Source organism: Manacus candei, unplaced genomic scaffold (assembly GCF_025592945.1).
Source record: "Manacus candei isolate 608988 ecotype Guabito, Panama unplaced genomic scaffold, ASM2559294v1 h1tg000159l, whole genome shotgun sequence".
In the NCBI taxonomy this organism is placed as follows: domain Eukaryota; kingdom Metazoa; phylum Chordata; class Aves; order Passeriformes; family Pipridae; genus Manacus; species Manacus candei.
In genome coordinates this window covers 1467223-1492462 of record NW_026138207.1, presented here as the reverse complement: position 1 = coordinate 1492462, position 25240 = coordinate 1467223, and the positions used below count along the sequence as shown (strand labels likewise).

Below are 25240 nucleotides of genomic sequence, written 5' to 3'. Positions count from 1 at the left end.
TCTAGTGAGGCTCTGTGCACCAGACAGCTATAGATAGTAGTTTAGTGGCCAGGATACCGTAGTAATTTTTTTCCTGAATCTGTTTTGCAGCCCAGATTTATTAATTGCCAAAATAGTTATTTTCTATAGCTCAGTAGAGCATGTCTAAGCTATGCACAGGAGCATGGTGCAGAGATGCAAAAGATAGCAAAGACCTGATGAGATCTTACTGGAAATTGTTATTACTTGGACTCAGGACTTATTAGCTTATTAGGTACAGGCACAAAGCTATCACAGTTTCAAGTCACTACACTGTGCTGTGACAACAGCTTGATTGACTTGAGTCAGTGCTTGTTCAAGGTGTCTGTAATGCACCATGCTCCATTTTATGAAATAAGTATCTCTGAGGCACTAGACTGCAATAGATACAGTAGTGAAGAAATATGAAGCTGTTCCTGTTAAAGGAAATTGTTACAGGATTTTCAATTTTAACCATCCAGAAAACACAAATGATTCAACTACTCCATCTATGCAATTAACATGACATGGCAGATTTTGAAGAACTTATATAGCTTTAAATATCAATGCCCTACCTTACTCATTCATTCTATAAATACAGGAAACTTGTCTGGGCAATCAAAAGTGATAAATCAGAATTTTAGAATATATTTCATTTACTGTATTAGACTAATTAGCATTCATGAATTGCTGAGAATGCCCTAATGTTAGAGAACTTAATAAAATAAACAAATTTTCTAATCATAACTCAGTAGGGCATGTAGAATGCTAGATTATGACAACAGTTTTCTCACCCTACCCATATCTCTCATTATGTTACCTCATTTAAAAAGATCTGGGTTTAGAGTAAATATATATTCAGCTGACATAATTTGTGTTCCAAATGCATTATAGTTCCAAAGAAACAAGTCCAGTATTTAAAAACTTTGTTCTGCTCAGGAAAAGGGCTAGGGATAGTGTTCTTTATAAATTTTATTTCTCTTATTATTGTACTTACACCAGCTATTCTATACTCTTTTTGCTCAATCATGATCTAAAATTAGATTGAATTGCAATTGTTAAGTATTTGCACAAGCCTGAAAGTAAGTGCTAAATGTCTAAATCTAGATCTTAAAGAAAAAAGTATTCCATTTTTCTCCATGAGCAAGTCTTTTTGTGCTTAGTCAAGCAAAGCATCCCTTACTTGACTATGACAATAATAATTGTAATGCAGTAAGGGTTTGGGGGCTTTATAATCCTTGTGTAAGGAGTGATAGAGAAATGCTGAGAGACAATGTTGATCTATTTTTAGAGTGACTTAAAATAACCTAGTGGTTTTTTTAGATAAGGAAAGGTACGTCAGTCAAACTACTTTCCTCATACTTTATATCATAATGTGGAGAATAATACAGTTTTTCTAAAGTTTTGCATTTTTATTGAAATGTATAAAATCAATGTTTTGATTAGGAATAAAACTTACTATGAGTGGATAGTAAAGCAGAAGATTTCAGTCATTGTGGTCTTTTTTCTAATCACATTCTGTGGCTGTTTCAAATCTTAGGTGCAAAAGGTGAAGTGGGTTTTCCAGGATCCCCAGGAAGTCCGGGGATTCCAGGACTGAAAGGAGAACCAGGGTATGTAGGTCCACCAGGCCCTAAGGGCAGCCAAGGTCTCCCTGGACTACCAGGAAGTGCAATTGAGGGCCCTAAAGGAGACAGAGGACCCCAAGGCCAGCCAGGTCTTCCAGGTAATTCTTTATCTTTAGTATTAATGTACTTATGTTCATCAAAGCTCACCTAATTAATTAATAATTTAATCAATATTGCATATCCTTGTTTTTCTTCTTCTCACAGGTCAGAGAAAAGCTCCTCTTTATAGGCAGTTTGTGCTCTGCACAAATTTTGCTGCTAAATACTCTCTTCTGGTTTGTAGGTTTACCAGGTCCATCAGGGCCACCTGGACCTCCAGGTCAGAAAGGGGCCAAAGGAGAGCAGGGAAGCAATGGCTGGCCAGGGACTCCTGGGGGGCCAGGAATCAAAGGTGATCCAGGTTTCCAGGGACTGCCAGTAAGTACACTCCAGATTTCCTGAAAGTTGGTTCTTGTAATTAATGGATATATTAATTATAGAGTTTCTTGTTCAAAGTAATGATACTTTATGTTCAGTGTGCCTTTGGACTTACTGCTGACGATGTAAAGTCAGTTTGAAAACATTTCATTTCTCTCCTTAGAAAGGCTGCCTACTGATAAGTTCCAGTAAGCTAATGAACGTATTAGAAATTTATAGATAGTGAGTGGTAACATACAGCACCCAAAATAAAATTTACCGTGTTTTAAGAGTACAGGATGGCTGCAGCACATCCATAAATTCTGAAAATATGTTAGTAGTTAATTTTAAAGGTTGCATATTTCATGATAAATTGCCTTCTGAAAATACCTGAACTGTTTGCTTTTGTTATGAAAGCTTTCAATAAAGTGCACGTTCACTACTGTCAATGATGAAATATCGCCTCTGATTTAGAAATACAAACAGGCAATGCTATTAATACATCGTTGTCATATATTATTCATTTCCCCTGATCTAAAATAGTCCCTTTTCTGGATATTAGGGAGAATGAAATAGAACAGGACAGTCACCTAGAATAATTGGTCTTCTATACTCTTTTTCTTAGAGTGTCTGACGCCTTTCACCACATTGAAAAATATGCTCTATTTTTCAACTTTTTGTTTTCTCTTTTCTACTACACTGGGAACTGGGATTGTTTAGCTTGGAGAAAAGGAGGCTCAAGGGAGACCTTATCACTCTCTACAACTACCTACCTGAAAGGAGGTTGTAGACAGGTGTGGGTTGTCTTCTTCTTCCTTGTAACATGTGACAGGACAAGAGGAAATGGTCTCAAGTTGTGCCAGGGGAGATTTAGGTTGGATATCAGGAAAAATTTCTTCACTGAAAGGCTGATCAAGCACTGGGACAAGCTGCCCAGGGAAGTAGTGGAGTCACCATCCCTGGAATCACCATTCCTGGAAGTGTTCAAAAAATGTGTGGATATAGCACTGAAGTTTTTGGTTTAGTGGTAAACATAGCAGTGTTGGGTTAAAAAGATTGGGCTTGATGATCTTCGAGGTCTTTTCCAACCTTAATGATTATACTTTAAAAAAAAGACAATAATAACAATAATAATAATATTTATGGAAAAAGAGTTAAGAAAGTAGGTAGGTATGACTCAACAATTCCTAGTGTACAAAAGGAAGAAAGACTCAGGAATTAGGTCCTGATATGAAAATCAAGTCTTTAAAGGTCCACATTATCCTTGATAATGCAAAGATCTACTGCATCTTTTTCTGCATCCAGGAATCACTTCACAGAGACATTTGCATCAGTGTCCAGACCTTTTTATATTTCATACCATATTGTAGCATACAATACCAACTTTGAAGGTAGTAAATTCCAAAATAACATTCCAGTGTATTTTCTCTTGTTTAAGAATTTGCAGTACTTCTGCAGAAAGCTAACATTTTATGCCCCAGGAAATTGTAAAGCTTTTCACAGGTTGATATTCAGTCCAAGACTGTTGGTTTATCAGGAATGGGAAGTGCCTAAGGATTTTGATTCCATGCCTTCAGTCAGAAGAAAATGTTTTACTATACTTGAGCCACAATGCATAATAGCAGGTTGTTAACTCGGTGTGAAATGCTGCAGTGAGAATGATATTAAATATTTAACTTCCTCTGGTGATACATACTAAGATGAGTTTCTAATGTCTTCATCTTCCCCAGTGTGACAGGCTCCTGCACTGATTATAGCTCAATTGCTCACACAGGTCTCCAGTAGCCTGTATCAGAAGAGAGATTTTGTTACTATATGGGTGACACAGCCTGTCCAAAAATCCTATTCAAAAGAAGTGACTGCAGAAGTTAGACTGTGAAATGCAAATCCCACGACTTTTTTCTCTTTGTTTTAATGTTGAAATGAGAGAAGAAACATTTTCATCATTTTCACAAACTGAAATAGTTTTGTTCTGTTTGGAACACATCCAAAAATTTTGTTTGCCAAGCTATATCTGATGAGGAAAAAAAAAATTTAAGAAATGCATACTATTGTGGAAAAAGTATTTTGATGGAAAATTTCCAATAAATTCCTCTTATAAATCCATTTTATAATTATAAGGTAAAACAATTTTTTTAAAAACCCCTCTTTTAGTATGATTGACTCATGACTGAGTGAATGTTAACTCTCCTGTTGATACAAAGAGATGGCCATTTCTTTAAACAATCCTGCATACTGTGACTGAAGGAAACCAGGGAATCTTTCTTCATTCGTGCAACCCTTAGCACTCTATTGAGGGTAGCATTTCTTTTATTTAACTTTGGGAGCGTTGACACCCATTTTTGAACTAGTAATCTCTTCTCCCTTTATAGTCAGTGGAAAGAATCAGACATTTGTAGGGAACCATTCTTCTCACCTTAATATCAGCATCTAACCTGCATTAAATGAAAAGTCGCTCCTGTGTGCCTATTCTATTGCTCTGCAAGTATGATAAGATGCATCCTGGTATTGGTATTATTTTTCACTAAACATTCAATTCACATCTCCAGTCTCTGATTGGTAGATTACTTAGCAAAGGGATTTTATTTTTTCCTCTGCCCGTGTTCCACATTTTATTATATAGTAGACTATCACTACCATATTACTTCAGCCAGGGAGAAACTCTAAGCTGTATTTACAAGGTTTTTGCAGATGATCTGCAACGGACAAAAAAAGAGAAGGAAATTAGCAGTCATTTGAATAACTATTTACAGTGTCTTTTGAAATATGGGCTTGATTTTCCCTGAAGTGAGGCTACAGGGAAGTTGTTACCGTTAATTTCAGGGGAACAGCTTAGGATGGAGGAGTTCACATTGTGTTTGAAGTGTTTTAAGTTCTTGAATATTTTAGGCCTGTTGAAAAGTAAAAATCTTCAGAGGATTGTAAGTTGTTGAGCACATTTAATTTCACTCCATGTGTGAATGTAGAAGTTTTCAAGTCTGCTGTGGTCTAGAATTACCCCATTTAATTATCTAAATAGCAGCTGTCTGCTGGGACTGCACTGAAATTAGTGTTTGCTGAGATTTGTGTTTACTGATATCTTTCATAAGAATATGGTCTATGGTTGAGAACCTTTTTATTAGCTATGCTGCTAGTGGGACCTTATTCTGATCTGGTATCTTTGTAAGACAAAAGGTAGTTTAGTAAGAACAAGGTGTCACACTTGTTCCTTTAGGAGAGGCATCTCATCTAAACATGGGAGAGAATAACCATTCCTTAAACTTAACATTTTCTTCATGTTATGGTTTTTTTCATAGGTTTCCAAAAATAGACAGCCTATTTGAGAGTCATATCATAATAGTGTAGGATAACTATGCTTCACATTTTCTTTTATGCAGGGTAGTCCTGGTTTACCAGGAGATATTGGTCCAAAGGGTGATCTTGGACCTCCAGGAGTTCCAGGTGTTCCAGGTGAGAAGAAAACTTACCATACTCCTAAAAAGTATGCAAAAATGTTTCTTTCATATACTTCCTCTCTCAAAAGAGATGCTCAAAGAATGTTGACTCTCTGTTACAAAGTACTGAAACAGGACATTGAAAACTGCATCAGAAAGCATACAAGAACTTTGAGATTTTTCTCAAGGTTTTTTGCCTTTTGCTTGTTCTTGCTTTGCAAATTTTAAATGTGCACTTCCTTTAAAAGCAGATGTAAAATCAATTGTTAGATATTACTAGTCAAGAATCTTCAGGATTTTCTTGAGAATTGAATAGGCAAATGTTATAGCTATATATGAGGAAACATGGGCTCAGAATGTCTCCTTTGTTGATTATATTGCTGCTACTGTCACCATCATATGCATGATTACACCATGTGTATGAAAAATAATTAATAGGAAAAACATAATACTTTTAATTTATAGAACTTTATTATTAAAATAAGAGAATTTTGAAGAAAAGTAAGAGAAAAAGTGAGATAAATTTGGTTTCAGTCATAATTTCATTGGTGACTTACTGCAGTTGTTTTTACTGTGTTCCCGCAAACAGTTAAAAAGTACTAGTGCAAATAAGGTCACATCCTTTACAGGATCATGGGACCATACATGATTATTTTGCACATATCCTTCCAAATCAAGAAATTACTGAATTTTCATGTAAATATTACTTTTACTTCAGGTCCAAAAGGATCTCCTGGCTTCCCAGGCCTTAAGGGTGAGAGAGGTGACCAAGGTCTTCCTGGATCTAAAGGTATAATATAAAAACTTGCTCTTTATTCCCAGATGTTGTTGGCAAAATTGTTATTTGTGATGATTCAGTTGATATCTCCTTCATCCTTTTATTCTGTGTAAAAAGATAGAATATGAAAACAGATATCATGGTATCAGCATCTGAATAATCAGATTAGATTTAAATATTGGTTAGAGAGTGAATGTATTTATCTCCTGCTCTGAAAAATGAATACTGATGTATTGTCATTATTAGAATCTTTAAATAATATCCTAGAACCATAGATTCTTAGAATGATTTGTGTTAGAGGGGGCTTTAAAGATCATCTAATTCCCATCCATCTGCCTTGGGAGGGGACATCTTTCACTAGACCAACTTGCTCAGAGCCCCATCCAACCTGGCCTTAAATGCTTCCAGGGATAGAACATCTGTAGCTTCTCTGGGCAACCTGTTCCAGTGCCTCACCACCCTCACAATAAAAAAATGTCCTCCTTAAGTCCAATCTAAATTTACACTCTTTCTGTTTTAAACTGTTGCCTCTTGTGCTGTCACTCCTGACCCTGGTAAAAAATCTCTCTCAGTCTTTCTTATAAGCCCCTTTTAGATACTGAAAGGCCACAGTGAGGTCTTCCTGGGGCCTTCTCTTCTCCAGGCTGAACAAGCCCAACTCTTTCAACCTGTCTTCGTAGATCTGTTCCACCCCTCTGATCATTTTCATGGCCTTCCTCTGGACCTACTCTAAGAGGTAAATGCCTTTCTTGTACAGGGGACCCCAGAGCTACATATAGTACTTCAGGTGGGGTCTTACAAGAACAGAGCAGAGGGGTAGAATTACCTCCCTGGACTGGCTGGCCACACTTCTTTTCATGTAGCCCAGAACCGAATTGGCTTTCTGGGCTGCAAGTGAACATTGCCGGCTCGTGTCCAATTTTTCATCTCCCTCTGTTCTCAACTCCTTCTCTGCAGCGCTGCTTTCCATCCATTCATTCCTCAGTCTGTACTGATATTGGGGATTGCCCCAACCCATGTGTAGGACCTTGCACTTGGCCTTGTTGAACTTCATGAGGTTCCCATTGGCTCACTTGTCAAGACTGTCAAGGTCCCTCTGGATGGCATCCCTTCCCTCCAGCATATTGACAGGAGCACTCTCTGCTGGGTTAGGAACTGGCTGGAGGGCCGGGCCCAGAGGGTGGTAGTGAATGGTGCTGCATCCACTTGGCCACTGATCACTAGTGGTGTCCCCCAGGGATCAGTGTTGGGCCTGGTTCTATTTAATATCTTTACTGATGATTTAGATGAGGGGACTGAGTCCACCATTAGCAAATTTGCAGATGACACTAAGTTGGGGGGGACTGTCAATCAGCTGGAAGGCAGGAGGGCTCTGCAGAGGGACCTGGATAGGCTGGAGAGTTGGGCTGATTCAAATGGGATGAAGTTCAACAAGGCCAAGTGCCAGGTGCTGCACTTTGGCCACAACAACCCCCTGCAGCACTACAGGCTGGGGACAGAGTGGCTGGAGAGCAGCCAGACAGAGAGGGACCTGGGAGTTTGGATTGACAGGAAGCTGAACATGAGCCAGCAGTGTGCCCAGGTGGCCAAGAAGGTCAATGGCATCCTGGCCTGGATCAGGAACAGTGTGGCCAACAGGTCCAGGGAAGTGATTCTGCCCCTGTACTCAGCACTGATGAGGCCACACCTGGAGTACTGTGTCCAGTTCTGGGCCCCTCAGTTCAGGAAGGATATTGAGGTCCTGGAGCAGGTCCAGAGAAGAGCAACAAGGCTGGTGAAGGGACTCGAACACAAATCCTATGAGGAGAGGCTGAGGGAGCTGGGTTTGTTCAGCCTGGAGAAGAGGAGGCTCAGAGGAGACCTCATCATTGTCTACAACTCCCTGAAAGGAGGTTGTAGCCAGGTGGGCGGTTGGTCTCTTCTCCCAGGCAACTATCAGTAAGACAAGAGGGCATGGTCTTAAGCTGTGCCAGGGGAGGTTTAGGTTGGATATTAGGAAGATATTCTTTACAGGAGGGTAATCAGGCATTGGAATGGGCTACCCAGGGAAGTGGTGGATTCTCCGTAACTGGAGGTTTTTAAGATGAGACTGGATGTGGCACTTAGTGCCATGGTCTAGTAACCACGGCGGTGTTGAATCAAGGGTTGGACTTGATGATCTCGGAGGTCCCTTCCAACCCAACTGATTGTATGATTCTATAATTCTATGGCTACATGGCTCAGTTTCATGCCATTTGCAAACTACTGGGAAAACTCTATGCAACCTAAGGTCTGGAAAGCTATTTCAGTCCGTGGGAGGTCTATTTGGCTGGAGATACCAGCATAGATAGGCTTCTGTTTGGGAAGCCTTGCAGTTTAATTCACAAACAAAGTCTAGAACAGATTGATATCTTGTAGCTATAGGTTCTAGTCTTTGACTACATAAATGGCAATACAAGGTAACATTGTTTTGAGGTGTTTGTTTGTTGTTGTTGGTTTGGTTTGGTTTATTGTACAATATTTAATACATGCTGATTTCCTCTGTTAATTTCCACAGGTTTACAAGGCCCACCAGGCCCACCTGGTCCTTTTCAGCTTGTTAAAGGGGATCCTGGTTTGCCTGGCCCTGTAGGACCAGTTGGTCTCAAAGGATTCCCAGGACTTCCAGGTCCCAAAGGACAACAAGGTGAGAGTTTCTAACTTGCCAGTAGATATACATTTTAAGTAATGTAAAAATAGATCAGTGATAGGCTAGACATTAGAAGATTTTTGGTATAATATTGTCCAGCTTTTTATAAGCCCCTTAAATTGTGTCAGTGATGAGGAAGAGAGTCCTTTTTGAAGCTCATCCAGAACAGATGCCTTATTTTTTTATAGGCTCTTACTCTGCAGTCATCACATCAGTATCTGGGATTAGCAGTGAGCAGACGGACTTGCAATGCTCTGTTCAGCTTTTCCCCAGAATGTATTTGTTAGGCTATCTTCTGTCTTTAGTGTTGAATCCAAACTTAATTACTGTGTGTCTCTGAGAGAAGACAAGTGTGAGGAAACACACTTGATTCTGGAGTGGAAAGTGCTTCCTGAGGAAACTTGTTCCGTGGTCCTAGATTTCTTATTTTAGTGCAGACATTGCAATTTTTATAAAGAGTAGGTGAAATGCAAAGATTAAACACATTAGAAAATAAGAGAATGGAGCAAAGGGTAAGACAAATGAAATGCTGGCACAAGGGCACATATCCTCCAGAATGACAGGACATGAAGAGTGGGAGCTCAGAAGTGTAAAAATTCTAAGGGAAAGCTTTTTTCCTGATTGATCTATGATAAGATGATGGGAAAATACAGTGGAATATAATGAATATCTTCTTTCTAATTAATATAGTAGATATGAAAGTTTGCTTTTGAAGGTGGGGTTGCAACTCTGCAACTACTGTCCTTTAGGAGACAGCTATGGAATAATATCAGTGATTGAACACAGCAGGGGTTTGCTTGTATGGGATCTGTCACTATTTACTAGTAGTCAATTCAATACATAAACACAATATTATTTTTTGAGTGATCAGGTAGAGGACAGCTGTGAGTATCTAAAGCTTCTGATGGGTTGCAGAAATGTTGCTGTGGTGATGATAGTGAAGCCAGAATTTTTCCTGAAGTCAGAATTACTGAGTTAATGTAGGACTCAAAGCATCCCTAAAAATCGATAGAGGGCAAGTATATGTGTCTGAAAACCTGTTTGGAAAAAACTAAGAGGATACCAATTTTCCCATTCTTCCTGACCCTACTTTCTTATGGCCTGTTTTTGATTGAGTCATATGATAAGCAGAAAGAGAAGAGATTGTTGCCATTCCTTTTCATATTCCAGGTAAATACCAGTCATTTTAGAAGCACACCTTCTCCTTACTTCTCTGTTCTTCTCTACTATAATCACTTTGCCTGCAGTAATCCTCTTATGTGATCTAGATATTGAACCAAATGTACTTGAATCTTCAAGTTTATGCTGACATGTACCTGTGCTGTACTGTATTAAAAAGAAAAACATCAGAACTAACATGAAATTGTATCCAGTAATAATTATTCCTTTTTTTCTTCAACAGGAGTGACAGGACCTTCAGGTGTACCTGGACCACCTGGTAGTCCAGGGTTTGATGGTCAGCCTGGGCAAAAAGGAGAAATTGGTCCTTACGGTCCCCCAGGTAAGCCCAGGAGTTCTTCGAAGACTTGATTTCTTAATAGAAAAATAATATATGGTATTAGATGTGAATATATCTAACTTCACTTCTTTAGTTATGTAGGAAGAGTGCTGCTGTCTGTAGAAATATAAGGAGACTCTCTGTATTGTAGGGCCCAGAGGATTTCCTGGTCCACCAGGCCCCGATGGCTTGCCTGGGGCTATGGGCCCACCAGGTGCACCATCTGTTGCTCATGGTTTCCTTGTTACCAGACACAGTCAAACCACTGAAGAACCATCATGTCCATTTGGAACAAGGCTGATTTATCATGGCTACTCCTTGCTTTATGTGCAAGGCAATGAAAGAGCACATGGCCAAGATCTGGGTAAGTAGAGACCAAATTAGAATTCAATTAGAATTCATTACAAACCAAATGTTTCTTTCATTTGTAGAACTGTCTTGAACAAATCTATGTAATTACTCTTGGCTAGATGGTGCTTTATTATGCCTTCTAGTTTGGTACAAGAAATGGTTTGGTGTATATTGGAAACAGTGTCAGTTTATTTAAGAAAGTCTTTATCAAAGTCTTTGACGTGGTCATCCCTGGTATCTTTTGAAGTCAAATTAGTGAGATATGGGCTACCTAAGTAGATAAGGTGAGTGGAAAATCGGTGGGTCCATCATGTTCAGGTGAGCAGATGTATAAAGTCCGAGTAGTGGTTGTTAATTAGTGATGTCCCTCAGGAACTAGTACTGGGCCAATGTCTAATGAATTTGTTAATAACTTGGGTGGTGGGATAGAACACACTCTCTTACCTGTTTGTTGGTAATGCCAGATTGGGAGGAATGGTTGATCCCCCATTGGGCACAGATGCCTTTCAGAGAGATCTGGCCAAAGTAGAGAAAAGGGCTGAGCCTCAAGTTGTTCAATAAAGGCAAATGCAAAGTGGTGCACCTAGAATGAAATAACCTAGTGCAACAGAACAGACTGGGGACTGTCTGCTACTTCCAGTAGTAGCAGTACAGATTTCTGAAGAGCCGCTTTGCAGAAAAAGACCTGGGAGCCCTGGTGAGCACTGAACATGATTTAGCAGTGTGCCCTTGCCCTTTCCCCACTGCTCAACCTACTGGACTACACTGGCAAAAAATGCAGATGGAGAGAAGTGATTCTTTTCCTCTCTTTGGCTGTTGTGAGGCACAGCCAGCCCAGACTTGGGCATTGCAGAACAAGGAAGATATTGATATACCACAGTGAATACAACAGCTAGCTACTGAAATGGCTGGTTGGATCTGGTCAATCTGATGGAACTGGGTTTGCTCAGCCTTAACAGGTGTTTGGGGGAAGGCCTTTATTGCAATTTACAATTGTCTACAGGGCCCCCCAGAGGGGCCCAGTGACAAAAGAAGCAATGGACACAGGTATGAGATACATTCCAGTGAAACATAAATAAAAGCTTTTTTGGCATGCTGATGGTCAGCCATTGGAACAGGACCTCAGAGAAGTTGTTGAATCTCTGTCTTTGGACATACTCAAAACTCAGCTGACTCTGGACCCAATGAACCTGATGTAGGTATGGCCAGTCTTCGTGAGCGAAGATTTGGAAAAGGTCATTACCCTTCGAGCCTGCGCAGTGGATTTTTTAGGTGAGACACAGTGTGCGCTGAACTGAGCCCACCCTTTAATCCTAAGGTTCATCTACTGGGGCCAAGCAAGCTTGGATAGTGGCAGCGAGGTCCTCAGGACGCAGGTTTGTTTAGAGTGACCTTCTCTTAGATGGATGGCCTTACAGGGCTGACGAGCTCCATCTGCCCGGGGGAGTTTCCCTGACCAGGAATCGAACCCAGGCCGCCATGGCGAGAGTGCTGCATCCTAACCACTAGACCACCACAGGTCCCCGAACCTGATGTAAATGGTAGGGGATTAGGATAGGCTTCTAGAGATCTATTCCAACCTAATGTATTCCGTAATTCTACAGGCAAGACTGGACTACTCTTTGCCTTGCCCTATTCCTTCCTCATGGAGCTAAGAGAAGTCACTTCCTCTGAGAGAACTGGGCCCTCCAGAGCAAGTGTCCTCTGCTTTTTTTAGCTGCTCCTGGAATTAATTGTTTGGCAGTTGGCAATGGTTTGACAAAACTGTGTTAACAAGTAACCTTTCACTTAACATTGCAGGCACAGCAGGAAGCTGTCTTCGTAAATTCAGTACCATGCCTTTCTTATTCTGCAATATCAACAACGTTTGTAATTTTGCATCAAGAAATGACTATTCCTACTGGCTGTCCACTCCTGAACCCATGCCAATGAATATGGCTCCTATCACTGGTGATAATATCAGACCATTCATCAGCAGGTAAGATTTCAATTTACTGTATTTATAAAGTGAAGAGGCCTGTGAAAATAGCATAGGGTACTTTATTTTTCTGGAAAAGGCTTTTAATCTGTATATTTTTATTTACTGCCTTTAAATTTAAAATTTGAGTTCCTTTGATGAAATGTTTCAAAATGTGCATGTTTTCAGTTTAGACTTTGATCAAAAATAAATCCATTTCAGGTGAAACCTAAATAAATAGAGTAGTCGATTTTGAGTATAATTGATATGAAAAGATTTACTTAGAAATGTTGTCTTTCAAAAGCTATGATGTACTTTGAAGGAGGACCGGCCCTGGAATGTGGGCACGTGGTGGCGTGGCCCCGGCCGGCCCCAGGTGCAGGCGCATGGCGCAGCCCGGCCCCGGGCACTGGGGCCCGGCCTTGGGCATGGAAAGGAGTGAGAGAAGGGGAGCTTCGCCGGCACGGACTGTGCCCTCATGGGAGATGAGAGGGGGAGCTCTGGAACACACAGAGGAGACGGACAACTCTAAACCTGGGCAGATGGAGCTCAATTAGCTCTGTAAAGCCATCCATCTAAGAGAAGGTCACTCTAATTAAACCTACATCCTGAGGACCTCACTGCCACCATCCAAGTTCGCTCGGCCCTGGCAGATGAACCTTAGGATTAAAGGGTGGGTTCAGTTCTATGCATGCTGCGTCTCACCTAAAAAATCCACTGCGCAGGCTCGAAAGCCTTACCCACATCTGCAAAGCCCTGTAGCGTCATCTTCTACAAATGCAGTCACACAGAGATCAAAAGACAAAGGCATATACAGCTGCCTCCAAAGGTGTACCCAAATTAACTCTAGCATGCTGGAACATCAGAACCATGCTCAATTCTGCAGATAGCGGACGTCCTGAGCGTCGTTCTGCCCTAATTGCCCATGAACTGTCACATCTCAACGTCAACATTGCTGCTTTCAGCGAAGTTCACCTTCACGAGAAAGGCAGCCTCAGAGAACATGGTGCCGATTACACACTCTTTTGGTCAGGTAAGCCCAGAACCGAAAAGCATCTCTCAGGATTCGACTTCATGATCAAAAACTCTATTATTCCTAAACTCGAAAATCTGCCAACAGGTCACTCTGACTGCATTATCTCCCTATGCCTTCCACTTCACAACAACCAACACGTCGTCCTCTTTAGTATATATGCCCCAACTCTCCAAGCTGACCCTGCTGAAAAAGATAAATTTTACGCTGACCTGCACCGTCTTATCCAAAAGGTTCCTGCAGATGATAAGATCATTATCCTTGGTGATTTCAACGCCAGAGTAGGAAAGAATTTTGAAGCCTGGAAAGGAATATTAGGCAAGCATGGTGTTGGAAGCTACAATGATAACGGTTGACTTCTGCTAGAATTCTGTGCGGAGCAACAGCTCACCATCACTAATACTATCTTCCAGCAGAAAAATAGTCTGAAGACAACATGGATGCACCCCAGATCTAAGCATTGGCACCTCACTGATTATGTCTTGGTGCGACGGAGAGATGTCCGCGATGTCCTCCATACCCGCGTGATGCCCAGTGCAGAGTGTCAAACAGACTATCGTCTGGTGCGCTGTAAACTTAACCTCAATCTTAAATTCAAACCTAAAGGGGGCAGTATCCCAAGGAGGAGACTCCAAGTTAACAATCTCCAGTCAGCCACAGTGAGAGACAGATTCCAGGCCAATCTTCAAACCAGGCTCGATAACCATTCCACAGAATCTACAGATACCTCTCCTGTAACACTTTGGCACCACATTAAAAACACCATCCTCCAGTCCTCTTAAGAATCCTTAGGGTTCTCCCTCAATAAGAACAAGGACTGGTTTGATGAAAACAATCAAGAGATCCAGGAACTGTTGAGGAAGAAGAGAACTGCTCACCAAGCACACCTTGCACTGCCATCCTGTCACGTAAGAAAAACAGCCTTTCACCTTACATGCAGCAAGCTCCAACAGAAACTCCATGACATCCAGAACAAGTGGCGGATCAGTCTAGCTGAAAAAACACAATTATGCGCAGACACAGGTGATCACAGAGGATTCTATGAAACCTTGAAAACAGCATACAGGCCTACATACCAAACCCAAAGTCCTCTACTCAGCGCTGATGGTCAAACACTTCTGACAGATTAAAACCTCCATTCTGAATCAATGGTCTGAACACTTTCAGACTCTTTTCAGTACCAGCTGTGTAGTCCAAGACTCAGCTATTCAATCCATCACACAACAACAGGTGAAGTACGAATTAGATACTGCCCCCACTTTAGGAGAAACCCTCAAGGCCATACAGCAGGTGAAAATCGGCAAGGCAGCTGGGGTTGATGGAATTCCACCCGAAGCCTGGAAACGTGGGGGCCTTGCACTCCATACCAAATTTCATGAGTTTGTGGTGCACTGTTGGGAACTAGGTGAACTACCATCAGACCTTCGTGATGCAGTCATCATCACCCTATATAAGAAGAAAGGAGTTAAATCAGACTGTTCAAATTACCGTGGTATTACTCTGCTCTCCATTGCTGGCAAAATCCTGGCAAGAATACTTCTGAACAGACTAATACCTGCCACAGCAGAAGGAGTTCTACCTGAAAGTCAGTGTGGTTTCAGAGCCAACAGGAGTACCACAGACATGGTATTTGTTCTCAGACAACTGCAAGAGAAGTGTAGGGAACAGAACAAAGGTCTCTATGTAACCTTTGTCGACCTCACCAAGGCTTTCGATACTGTGAGCAGAAAAGGTCTGTGGCAGATTTTGAAACGCTTAGGTTGTCCCCCTAAGTTCCTTAAAATGATCATCTCACTCCATGAGGATCAACACGGCCAAGTCAGATATGGCAATGCACTTTCTGAGCCCTTTCTAATTACCAGTGGTGTGAAACAAGGCTGCGTTCTCGCACCAAGCCTATTCACAGTCTTTTTTAGCATGATACTCCAAAGGGCCACGGCAGACCTTGATGATCAGGACAGTATCTACATTTGATACCACACTGATGGAAGCCTTTTCAACCTAAGGCGACTGAAGGTCCACACCAAGACCATAAACCATCTTGTCCGGGAGCTGCTCTATGCTGATGGTGCCGCCCTTGTCACCCACACAGAAGCAGCTCTGCAGCGTTTAACATCCTGCTTCACAGACGCTGCTGAGCTCTTTGGGCTGGAAGTCAGCTTAAAGAAGGCAGAAGTTCTCTATCAACCTGCACCTCAGGAAGTCTCTCATCACCCCCATATCACCATTAGTGAATCAGTGCTCAAATCAGTCCAACAGTTTAATTACCTAGGTAGCCTCATCTTCTTGGATGGTAAGATTGACAGAGAGATAGACAACAGGTTAGCAAAGGCATACAGTGCCTTTGGAAAGCTTCATAAAAGAGTTTGGCGAAATAAACACCTGAAGAAAAGCACAAAGATCAGTGTTTACAGAGCCATTGTGCTGTCTACTCTCTTATATGGATTTGAATCATGGGTCATCTACCACCACCACCTGCGACTCCTAGAACGCTTCCATCAACGCTGCCTCCGTACAATCCTAAACATCCACTGGTCAGGTTATGTGACCAATATATCTATTCTAGAACAAGCAGCAGTCACAAGTATAGAGGCCATGTTGCTGAGAACACAGCTGCATTGGGCAGGGCACGTCTCCAGGATGAAGGACCACCACCTCCCTAAGATCTTGCTTTATGGTGAACTTGCCACCGGCTGCCGCAAGAGAGGAACCCCAAAGAAAAGATACAAGGACTCCCTGAAACAACATCTCAGCCTTGGCCATATTGACTGCCATAACTGGTCTACTCTGGCCTCCAATTGGGAGGTCTGGAGACACACTATTTATAATGCTGCTGATGCGTTTGAGAAAGCATACAGGATCACCCTTGAGGAGAAAAGACAACGCAGAAAGACTTGTGCCTTGCAGATATTCCACCTAAGGAGTCTTTCTGCTATGCCTTTTGCAACCGGATGTGCCTGTCTCGTATTGGCCTTTTTAATCACCAGCGTGCTTGTAACAGATGTGGGTAGAGCCCTCCTCAAATCTTCGTTCGCGAAGCCTGGCCATGATGACTTTGAAGGAGAAAAATTTTTGCATTTATTCACAATTCTTGTCCAAAGCGCTTCTGTTTTTTTGACTAGCCATAGCTAGAAGCTTTTTAGGGCTCAGTTTCCTTTTGTTTGAAAATGGTAGCATTATTTATCATACAGTAGACTGCCAGGCTTCTTCCATTGTTTTGGACATTCTACTTGAACACAGCCATTATTGTCTGAATTAGAGGAAACAATTGCAAAATCAGTCATCTATTTTTTAATAATTCCAGATTCTCAACTAGCATAAAGAGTGGCACTCATATCGGGCATATCTGTTCTGCATCAATCCAACATGTTGAACTTCTGGTCCATTTTAAATTTTAAGGCTACTAGTAAAAACTCTCTTGGCCTCATATGTCCAATGCTGAAGGCAGAGTTGTAAGCAAAAGTGTAGTAAACTGTACCACTGTTGTTAGATGTGGATCTGACAATGGAATCTCCAACGTACAGCTTAAGTGATAATCATTAGATATAGGCATTACTATAATTCCTATCATTGCTTCTAATCTGTAGCAGCTCTTGCTGATCCCTCTTCCAGTCATGTATAGTGAATGGGAGTGGAGATTCCTGGTAATGTTTTCTCAGGTCTGTATATACCATCCAAGAGAAAAGACAATCTAAATCCTCAGTGGGTTGTAGTCTTGATATCTTGGTATGTTCAAAAAACTATATGGCTCTACTGCAAAACACTTGATAGTTATTTTGCACAGTGGAATTCATCTTGTGTCTGCAGTTGTACTCTGCACTCTTATTTTCGGTTTAGTGCAAAAGAATTTAGTGTGTCTTGAAAATGAGTGGCAGATTGAGGACAAGATTCTCAAGAGAGCCTATAGCTTTTGTTGGTACATTTTCAGTTGTTAATTTTTTATGAATGGAAGGGGCTTGAATTTTAAAAAAAATTAAGTGACCAACTTCTTAAATTCATGTGCCTTTTAATGCCATGCCATATTACGCACCCAAAATAGCCTTTAACAATCACTTTTGAAACTCTTGCTCAAGGAGGTACCCACCAATGTTTTGTCTTATCTTATGCCTGTAGAGTAGCTTTTGTACCTTAAAAATGTGTATGTGTGTATATATGTGTATGTGTGTGTATATTTGTTTTTCTCCTTTTAGCCATAGCAGCGAGTGGGATATTGTAATACACCTTTTGAAAAAAAACCAGCAAAGAACTCGAAAGACTCTTCTTTCAATTAATTTTATTAGTTGAGGCTTTGTAAGCAACAAGTTTCCCACTCCTGAATTTGAAAATGTATAGAAGTGTCACTTGCTGCCTTGGGTCATGGGACTTCTTTTCATGTAAGGCCTTCTACTGAAATACCAGAAATCTCTTGAAGCAAAGCAGAGCTCCAAGAATAGAGGCAGCTTTACATTCCTTCTTTAAAGTTACTCTTTCATTGATGTGTTTCTTAAAATAACTGTCTTGCTTCTGCACTAAAGATGAAGGCAGTAGGTATGAAAGCAGTTATCATAAGGCAGAAATAGAAGGCTTTCATTCTGAATTCTCTGAACTTTCCAGAACCCGACTTAATCCATTTTGCACTTGATTTCATTGCTCTGATAACAGGAATTAGACTGTTTAGTTTTGAATGATTTTCATAGTTGCTACTACAATAGCCAGCTGAGGAGTTGTACAAGAAAAAAATGGATTATATCTACCAAATTCCTTGTTACTAGCCTGCATATTAAAATTTCTAGTCCAACTCATATTTTTTTATGATTCTCCTGTGACGGCATGATTGATGACTGGATTATTCACTAACCTAGCAGTTCTGAGACACAGTGAATTTATCTAAAGTAAGAGAAATGGTGCTGCATGGCTTTCTGAAGAGCTGCTTTGAAGTTTGTTGTTCAAGTTACTTTGCTAGAAATCTCTTACTGAAGCTAAAGAGCACAAATGTAAATAAAAACTACTTCCAAGGAAAATGCATGGGGAAGAGTCTGCATTAGATTAGATTAGCAGTGGTTACCTTTGGAAGACATCTTCCAGAGAGACGGCTTTTTCTATGGAAGTCACTCAGAGCTGTGTGTAGGATGATGAATTGCTGTTACTCATTTCTGATCACAGTAGACCACTTTTAAGTGATACTTGCTGAGTTACAATGTTTGGCTATTTGCCTCCCGTGTTCATAACATTGACCACTCTTAGAAACTACAGTACAAATGGGACAAGGAAAGGACAAAGACATGTAAATATTTAGGTAAGAGGTCTCTTGTTCTTTGCTTGTAGGAAGGCTAATAGGAATAAGACTTAATAGTTAAACTGTCCCTAAGTAAGGGAGAAATTACAAATTAACAAAAAAAGAAAAAAAAACACCAGTTGGCTGTTTTTCTAAATGAAACCTTGTGATTTTCCTTTGGTTTTGATCATGACAACATTTTCTATTTCAAGATTGCTTAAAGAAAGTAACTTCTGAATAAAGAAGTATTAATCCTTAAGTGCATGCAGCTTATTCATATCTTGGTCTTTCTAGATGCTCTGTGTGTGAAGCTCCTGCCATGGTAATAGCCGTCCACAGTCAAACAATTCAAATACCACCGTGTCCTGAAGGCTGGAGTTCACTTTGGATTGGTTACTCCTTTGTCATGGTAAGTGCACTGGGGCATACTCTGAGCTGAGGAAAGCATTTTCCTCAGGCATTTGATCTACACTCCTGCTCTGGGAAAATTAATATCTGGCTATATCACTTCAGGCCTTACGAGGGCATTACTCCTCCACCCTTTCTGGTGATTTTAAAAAGAATTGGACCATTTTCCCAGGCAAGGCCTAGGCAAGGTCTGAGAAACAGCATGGATTCAGAGCTGTTAGCACTTTGCAGTGGGAGAGAGGCCACTGTGATGTGGGGTGGGGATTGGGTTAAGCTATTCAGATATAAGCTGTACCAGTCCTTATGCCTTTTGGGCCAAGAGCTGGCCTTGGTCTGTTGCTTACATAGAGATAGCTTGGATCCTACTGTCAGTTCTGAAGAATTTCTGTTCTTATGGCTGCCCTGAAGCTGATGTTGCTGATGTGTTGTGCTGCTGTTAAGTGAGACAACCCAGTGCCACCTCTGGAGCCCTTCAGCTCCACCTTCTTGCTTCTCCTTGAGCTGAGGAACAAAACAGCAGTTAGACACAAGAGAGGACAAGGAGAGAAGTATGAAGAAATATTTGTGCAAGAGAGTTCATAGATGTTGTAGGAGAAGAGGTGAAGTGTCCTTCTCTGATCAATGCCTTTGCATTTTTCTAGCACACCAGTGCTGGTGCAGAGGGCTCTGGCCAGGCCCTGGCGTCTCCTGGTTCCTGCCTAGAGGAGTTCCGAAGTGCTCCCTTCATTGAATGCCACGGCCGGGGCACCTGCAATTATTATGCAAATGCTTACAGCTTCTGGCTTGCCACTATAGAGAGGAATGAGATGTTCAAGTAAGTTCATGATTTATTTATCGATCTTTGAGACTCAGTCAAGCCTTGTCACTGAATAAAAGAAGTATTGTCTGAATGTAATACAGGTTCAAGTATTGGCTGTCCACTAGTCCGGTTAGTATATGTAGTTAATTATTTTCATAACAGTAAATAAAAATTAGTAGCTTTTGGGATAATGTATCATCAGTTAGTGTTCATAATGTGTCATTCGTATTTTACTTTTCGGAATAATCTAATAATGTTTGCAATTCCACTATGCTTGATTGTATTCACTAGGCAGTAACTAGGATAGGCTGACATATTGATTGAAATGAAACATTTTCCCATAGTGGATGTTAACATGTAATAGAACCACTTGAATTTAGTACAGGTATTGAACTGAGTGGAACAATTATTTACCTTTCTCTAATGTGAGAGGAAGTAGGTTTGAATAAAATGCAGCTGGTGGTAGTAGGCTTTGTTCTGGTCTCCTGCACATATGTATTTTTTAACACAGTCTAATTTGCTCTATATGAATTTTATTAATATTTAGCATAGCTTAATTGATCAGCAGACATTTCTCTGGAGTGCAGGCAAGCACTCTCTTCCACCACAGTCCTGACTGCTGCTCCTGGTACCCTTTATCTCTTTGTATCTTCTAGATCTGTGAACACTGCTTAGCCTGTCTCTGTCAGAATGAAGCAGGTTGTTTAGCCAGTTTTCACTGTTTATCAGATAATTGTCAACTCAGTAGGTAGAAAAATTGAACACCGGGACTGATTATCACTGGGATTGTGATAATCTCCTCAACCAGAAAAGCTACTGAAAACACCCATCACTGGGGTAAGCGCTGGCTCCTAGGAAAGAGGAAAGCTGGTCAGAAGAAAATTTAGAGTCAGCACTACAGTTGTTTGTATTCATTGAGTGCTTCCCAGAGACCTCTAAACTTTTCTGGCTACAAACTATACCTTAGATTCTATAAAATAACCTCAGATCATGGAACCTACCCTACTATCATAATTCATAAATTCTCCTGAATTTCCAGTAAACTCGTAATCATTTTTAATGAAAAGCATTAGATGTAAGCACACTTTTGTCTGAAATGTTTTATTTCCAGTTGCTGGAAATATCTTATGATAGGTTGAAGACTAAAGGCTTTGGTTTCTCTTTCTATATGACATCAAATAATTTCCTTTGCTGGTTTTTCATTTTTCTATAAAGTCTCAAGAGTTAGCAGAAACTCATGAACAGTCAAATGTCTTCAGCTTCTTTGCCCAATTTTATTTTACTACACAAATTCTACCATGTTTTCAAACTGCTGCTTTAACAGATAGTGTTTTCTGGTTAAGAAAATGTTTTGCCTCGTGACAGAACTGAATTCGAAAGTAACTGAGTGATATTTAAGACTAATCTTATGATAGATAGTTTGTGACCAAACTTGGAAGTGATTACACATTGGAGAATTTAGGAACACCTTCTTGACTCAGCACATCTTGAAGAGACACTTTGCTGCATTCAAAGTTTGTGTTGTCAGTTATACTATTGAAAACTGTCTCTTTGTATCAACAATTGTTAACGGGTGTTTTAATTTGTTTCTTTTTAATAGGAAACCGACTCCCTCAACTTTGAAAGCAGGAGATCTACGCTCAAACGTTAGCCGTTGTCAAGTCTGTATGAGAAAAACATAATGACTTTTGAATTTCAACTAATTTCACACAATATGGTGCTATTCGTTTAACAGCAATGAAGCCTAGACATATATCATATGTACCTCATTGTTGTCCAATATGAAAACAGTAAAGTGCCTTTTAGGAACTTGCATAACTAACACACACTGCTTTACTGGCCCTGTCCTTGCTAAAGAAGAAAAGAGACAACAAAGATAAGCTTCAAATGTTGACATGCCAAATGGCACTTTTGATCAAAGTATATGTATTTTTTATATAAATGCAATGCACTGATAGAATAAAAAGTCAGCATTTATCCAGAAAAAAATGCAAAGGTGCTAGGAGGTATGCAGTTCTGCCTTATACTGTTTGACCCCCCTTTCTCATTCTTGTATTATATATTTAGATTCATTTTTCTTCCCCAGATAAGTTTGTTGTTACCGTTATTTAGGTGTCTTAAAATTCCAAACTCTCGGGTATGTACTTATTGTTCCTGTACAAAGCAATACTAATGTAAAAAAGAGGTTTGGGATTACAGACTGTGGTTAAGTAGCACGTAACCATCTTTTCACAATATAGAGTGCCATCCTGCAAACCTTTGCTTCTGTTTGTAGTCTTTAGTGCTGTCAGTTTTAATGGGACTACATCTGGAAGAGATTGCCAAATTGGCTTCCCAGATAGGCAAGTGTTTCTGCTATGTTGGTACTATGCAGCTTCTTTATGCAGTAGAACAAACTTTCCTGTGGAATAAAGAATGATACAGCAATGGTCAAGAAAAAATTATATATAAATATTTTAGTAATTTATATAGATACGAACCATTAGGCAAATCAAGCTCTGAGTTTATAATTTCAAAAAAAAGCTTACAAAAGTTTTCTTCTTTTTAGTATCATGAATTAGGTGTTAAATGCCAAAATATGATGTGAAATGTTCATTTTACATAGGCCATTTCAATGCTGAAGTTGCAGAGACTGAACCCAGGTTAATAGCTATTTGTGTTTATTATAGTAAATCCTGCTTTGAGCTTATAGTCTTTATTCTGTATTTAATATTTTTCAGGGTTTTAAACACTACTCACACACTGAATGACTTGATTTTGAAAAGTATAAGGCCTTAATTTTGTTAATACTTTGCCAAAAAAATTCTTCAAAGTGGCCTCAGAAATATTTCTAAAGAATTTCTATGCAAAGATACCATTGTTTGAGCACGTTTGTGTCCAAAGATGTTTTATAGACTATTACCATGCGAATACCAAAAAATTTTTACAAATGCCAAGGCCTTTGTGTAATTTCTTACATGTGTATTTCTTAAGAAAACAAGTTTGTAATAAAACTATTTGTGTAAAAAAAAAAGAAGAAAAGAAGACGTTTTTACTAATTTGTTATTATCATTAATTTACAACAATGAATTAATTTTTAATAAGCCACAAATAAATGCACAAGCTTGATGCAATCCTAGATGATTTTTGTTTTGCACATCTTTCAGATGTACAAAGCATCTTCTAAAGGGGGAAACAGGACACCGTACTGACATCTCTATTGTTACCTTGTAAGAACATATACTGTTGGATGAACCATGAGTTATGCATCTATTACTGAAATATGTTTGATGTGAAGATGTTACAAAAAATCTGCTAACTTCATCTTAGCTGATGGGTGTTAATCAAGTTATACATGTTTTTCACTCTTCCCTTGAATTTTTCATGCACAAATCAGAAATTATTTATACAGGATAAAAATTAAAATATCTCATATAATTTTTCTTGTAAGTGGGCAATGTAAATCTTGGCTCTAGTTGAAGAGGAAGTGGGCCATGCTGTCATCTTCCTTGGCAAAACAATACAATTTGTTAATATTTTGTGTTGTTTTCCAAAATTTGCGAAGAGACTGCAGCTGCTGCTGCTGTTCTGAACTCGCTTTCACTTAAAATCCTTAAAGACATTCTCTGACCAAATGGCTGAAGGCCTTTGTATAGAAATTGGCCATTTTCCTTTAGCAATAATTCTTAACTCTCATGGAAGTTTTAGCAGTTGATCATTTTATTTATGAATGACCATTCCTTATAAAAGTCCCTTACCAGCCTATAAAATACAAGAATCTGATTATGTCTGATCATCCAAAGTGCCACTTAATATTCAGAAGAAGAGAAGACTGTAAGGTGATTCCTTGTGGCATCTAGGAAAAATTAAGCAGACATTCTGTCTTTGCTAACTCAGAGGATCCAAACTGCTACTCTGACTTTGTAATCACACTCTAGAGCTTATCTCTTGGTCAGCTAGGGATTTAATTTGCTATGGTCAAATTGTCTCAGAACTGCCAGACAGCTGAGTTTATGAAGTCCTTCATGCATGTTTAAATAAGATCTGTGCATAAGAATACAATTCGTGTTGCTAATGAAGGGACTACTGTACTGTAGCTGGGTGTGTATGAATCCTCGTCTTCTCAACTGGGAAAATTTGGAAACCAGGACCTTTCAAAATTTTCAAAAACTGGTTGAACTGTAGTTTGATGTCTTGCAGTAGTAATTAGTTATTCCATAACTTCCAGCTCATAAAATGACCTAAACCATTGTCATGATAAAGATGCTATTTCTACCGATCAGATCTTCTGAAAAAGTGTGACTGCTAAATTTTGATGCCCTGGATGAGGAAGAGCCCATGTACTACAGCAGAAGAGAAGTGTGAAATACTTCCTTTCTTTCGAAAATCTCTGAGTATTCCCATATTCAGTCATCTCTGACCAGCGTTGTGGCTACAATACAGTTCATTGTGTGAACAGGCAACTGAAAACACATTAAATCGTCTTGCATAAGCTTCATTTCAGGAGGAAGCTTTCCTAAAGAAGTACAGCTTACTTAGTTTTTGAGTGCAGTACTTGAAGAGTTACTGTCATGACCCAAATAAATAAATTTCTGAAACAGCAGGTGGTGCCCTCACTCTTTGTAGTAACATTGGGACTGACAACTTTACACTAACAAAACCACCTTGGTCTCTAATCCACTAACAGTTGGCTATATGATTATTTTCCCAAGTCTCCATCTCTATTCTGACATGTTCTTGTCACCACCAGTTTTCCTTTTGAAATAGAGATGAAGCAGTTTTCAGTTAAAAAATAATTCAGTACATACTGCAAAATAAAAATGGAATATAATGAAATTATCCAGTATATATTTTGAAACAAATTATCTCTTAGCCTGTGTGTCTTTTCTGATACATGTACATCCAATTTATAATTACATGTTTTTTCTATTTCATAGTGATAACGTCCTTGATGAAATACACTTTTTTCTATGAAACAGGACTCCTGAGAACAATATCCCCATACTAGGCTCCCAGAAAAGCGATAGTATTAAAGCCATATCTTTTCATGACTGAAATTG

At 39.8% G+C, this 25240-nt stretch overlaps 1 protein-coding gene across 1 annotated transcript in view; it reads left to right on the top strand.

Annotated features, from left to right (window-relative positions):
• The window catches only part of COL4A1 (collagen type IV alpha 1 chain), a 127880-nt gene extending 103097 nt beyond the window's left edge, over window positions 1-24783 (top strand). Inside the window, exons 42-52 of the mRNA XM_051772804.1 lie at window positions 1538-1723; window positions 1909-2042; window positions 5399-5471; window positions 6174-6245; window positions 8770-8898; window positions 10304-10402; window positions 10551-10763; window positions 12551-12728; window positions 19289-19403; window positions 20044-20216; window positions 21802-24783. Coding sequence (XP_051628764.1) covers window positions 1538-1723; window positions 1909-2042; window positions 5399-5471; window positions 6174-6245; window positions 8770-8898; window positions 10304-10402; window positions 10551-10763; window positions 12551-12728; window positions 19289-19403; window positions 20044-20216; window positions 21802-21883 — 1454 coding nt within the window. The 3' untranslated portion in view covers window positions 21884-24783. The remainder of the gene's footprint in view (window positions 1-1537; window positions 1724-1908; window positions 2043-5398; window positions 5472-6173; window positions 6246-8769; window positions 8899-10303; window positions 10403-10550; window positions 10764-12550; window positions 12729-19288; window positions 19404-20043; window positions 20217-21801) is intronic.
• Window positions 24784-25240: the final 457 nt, after the last annotated feature.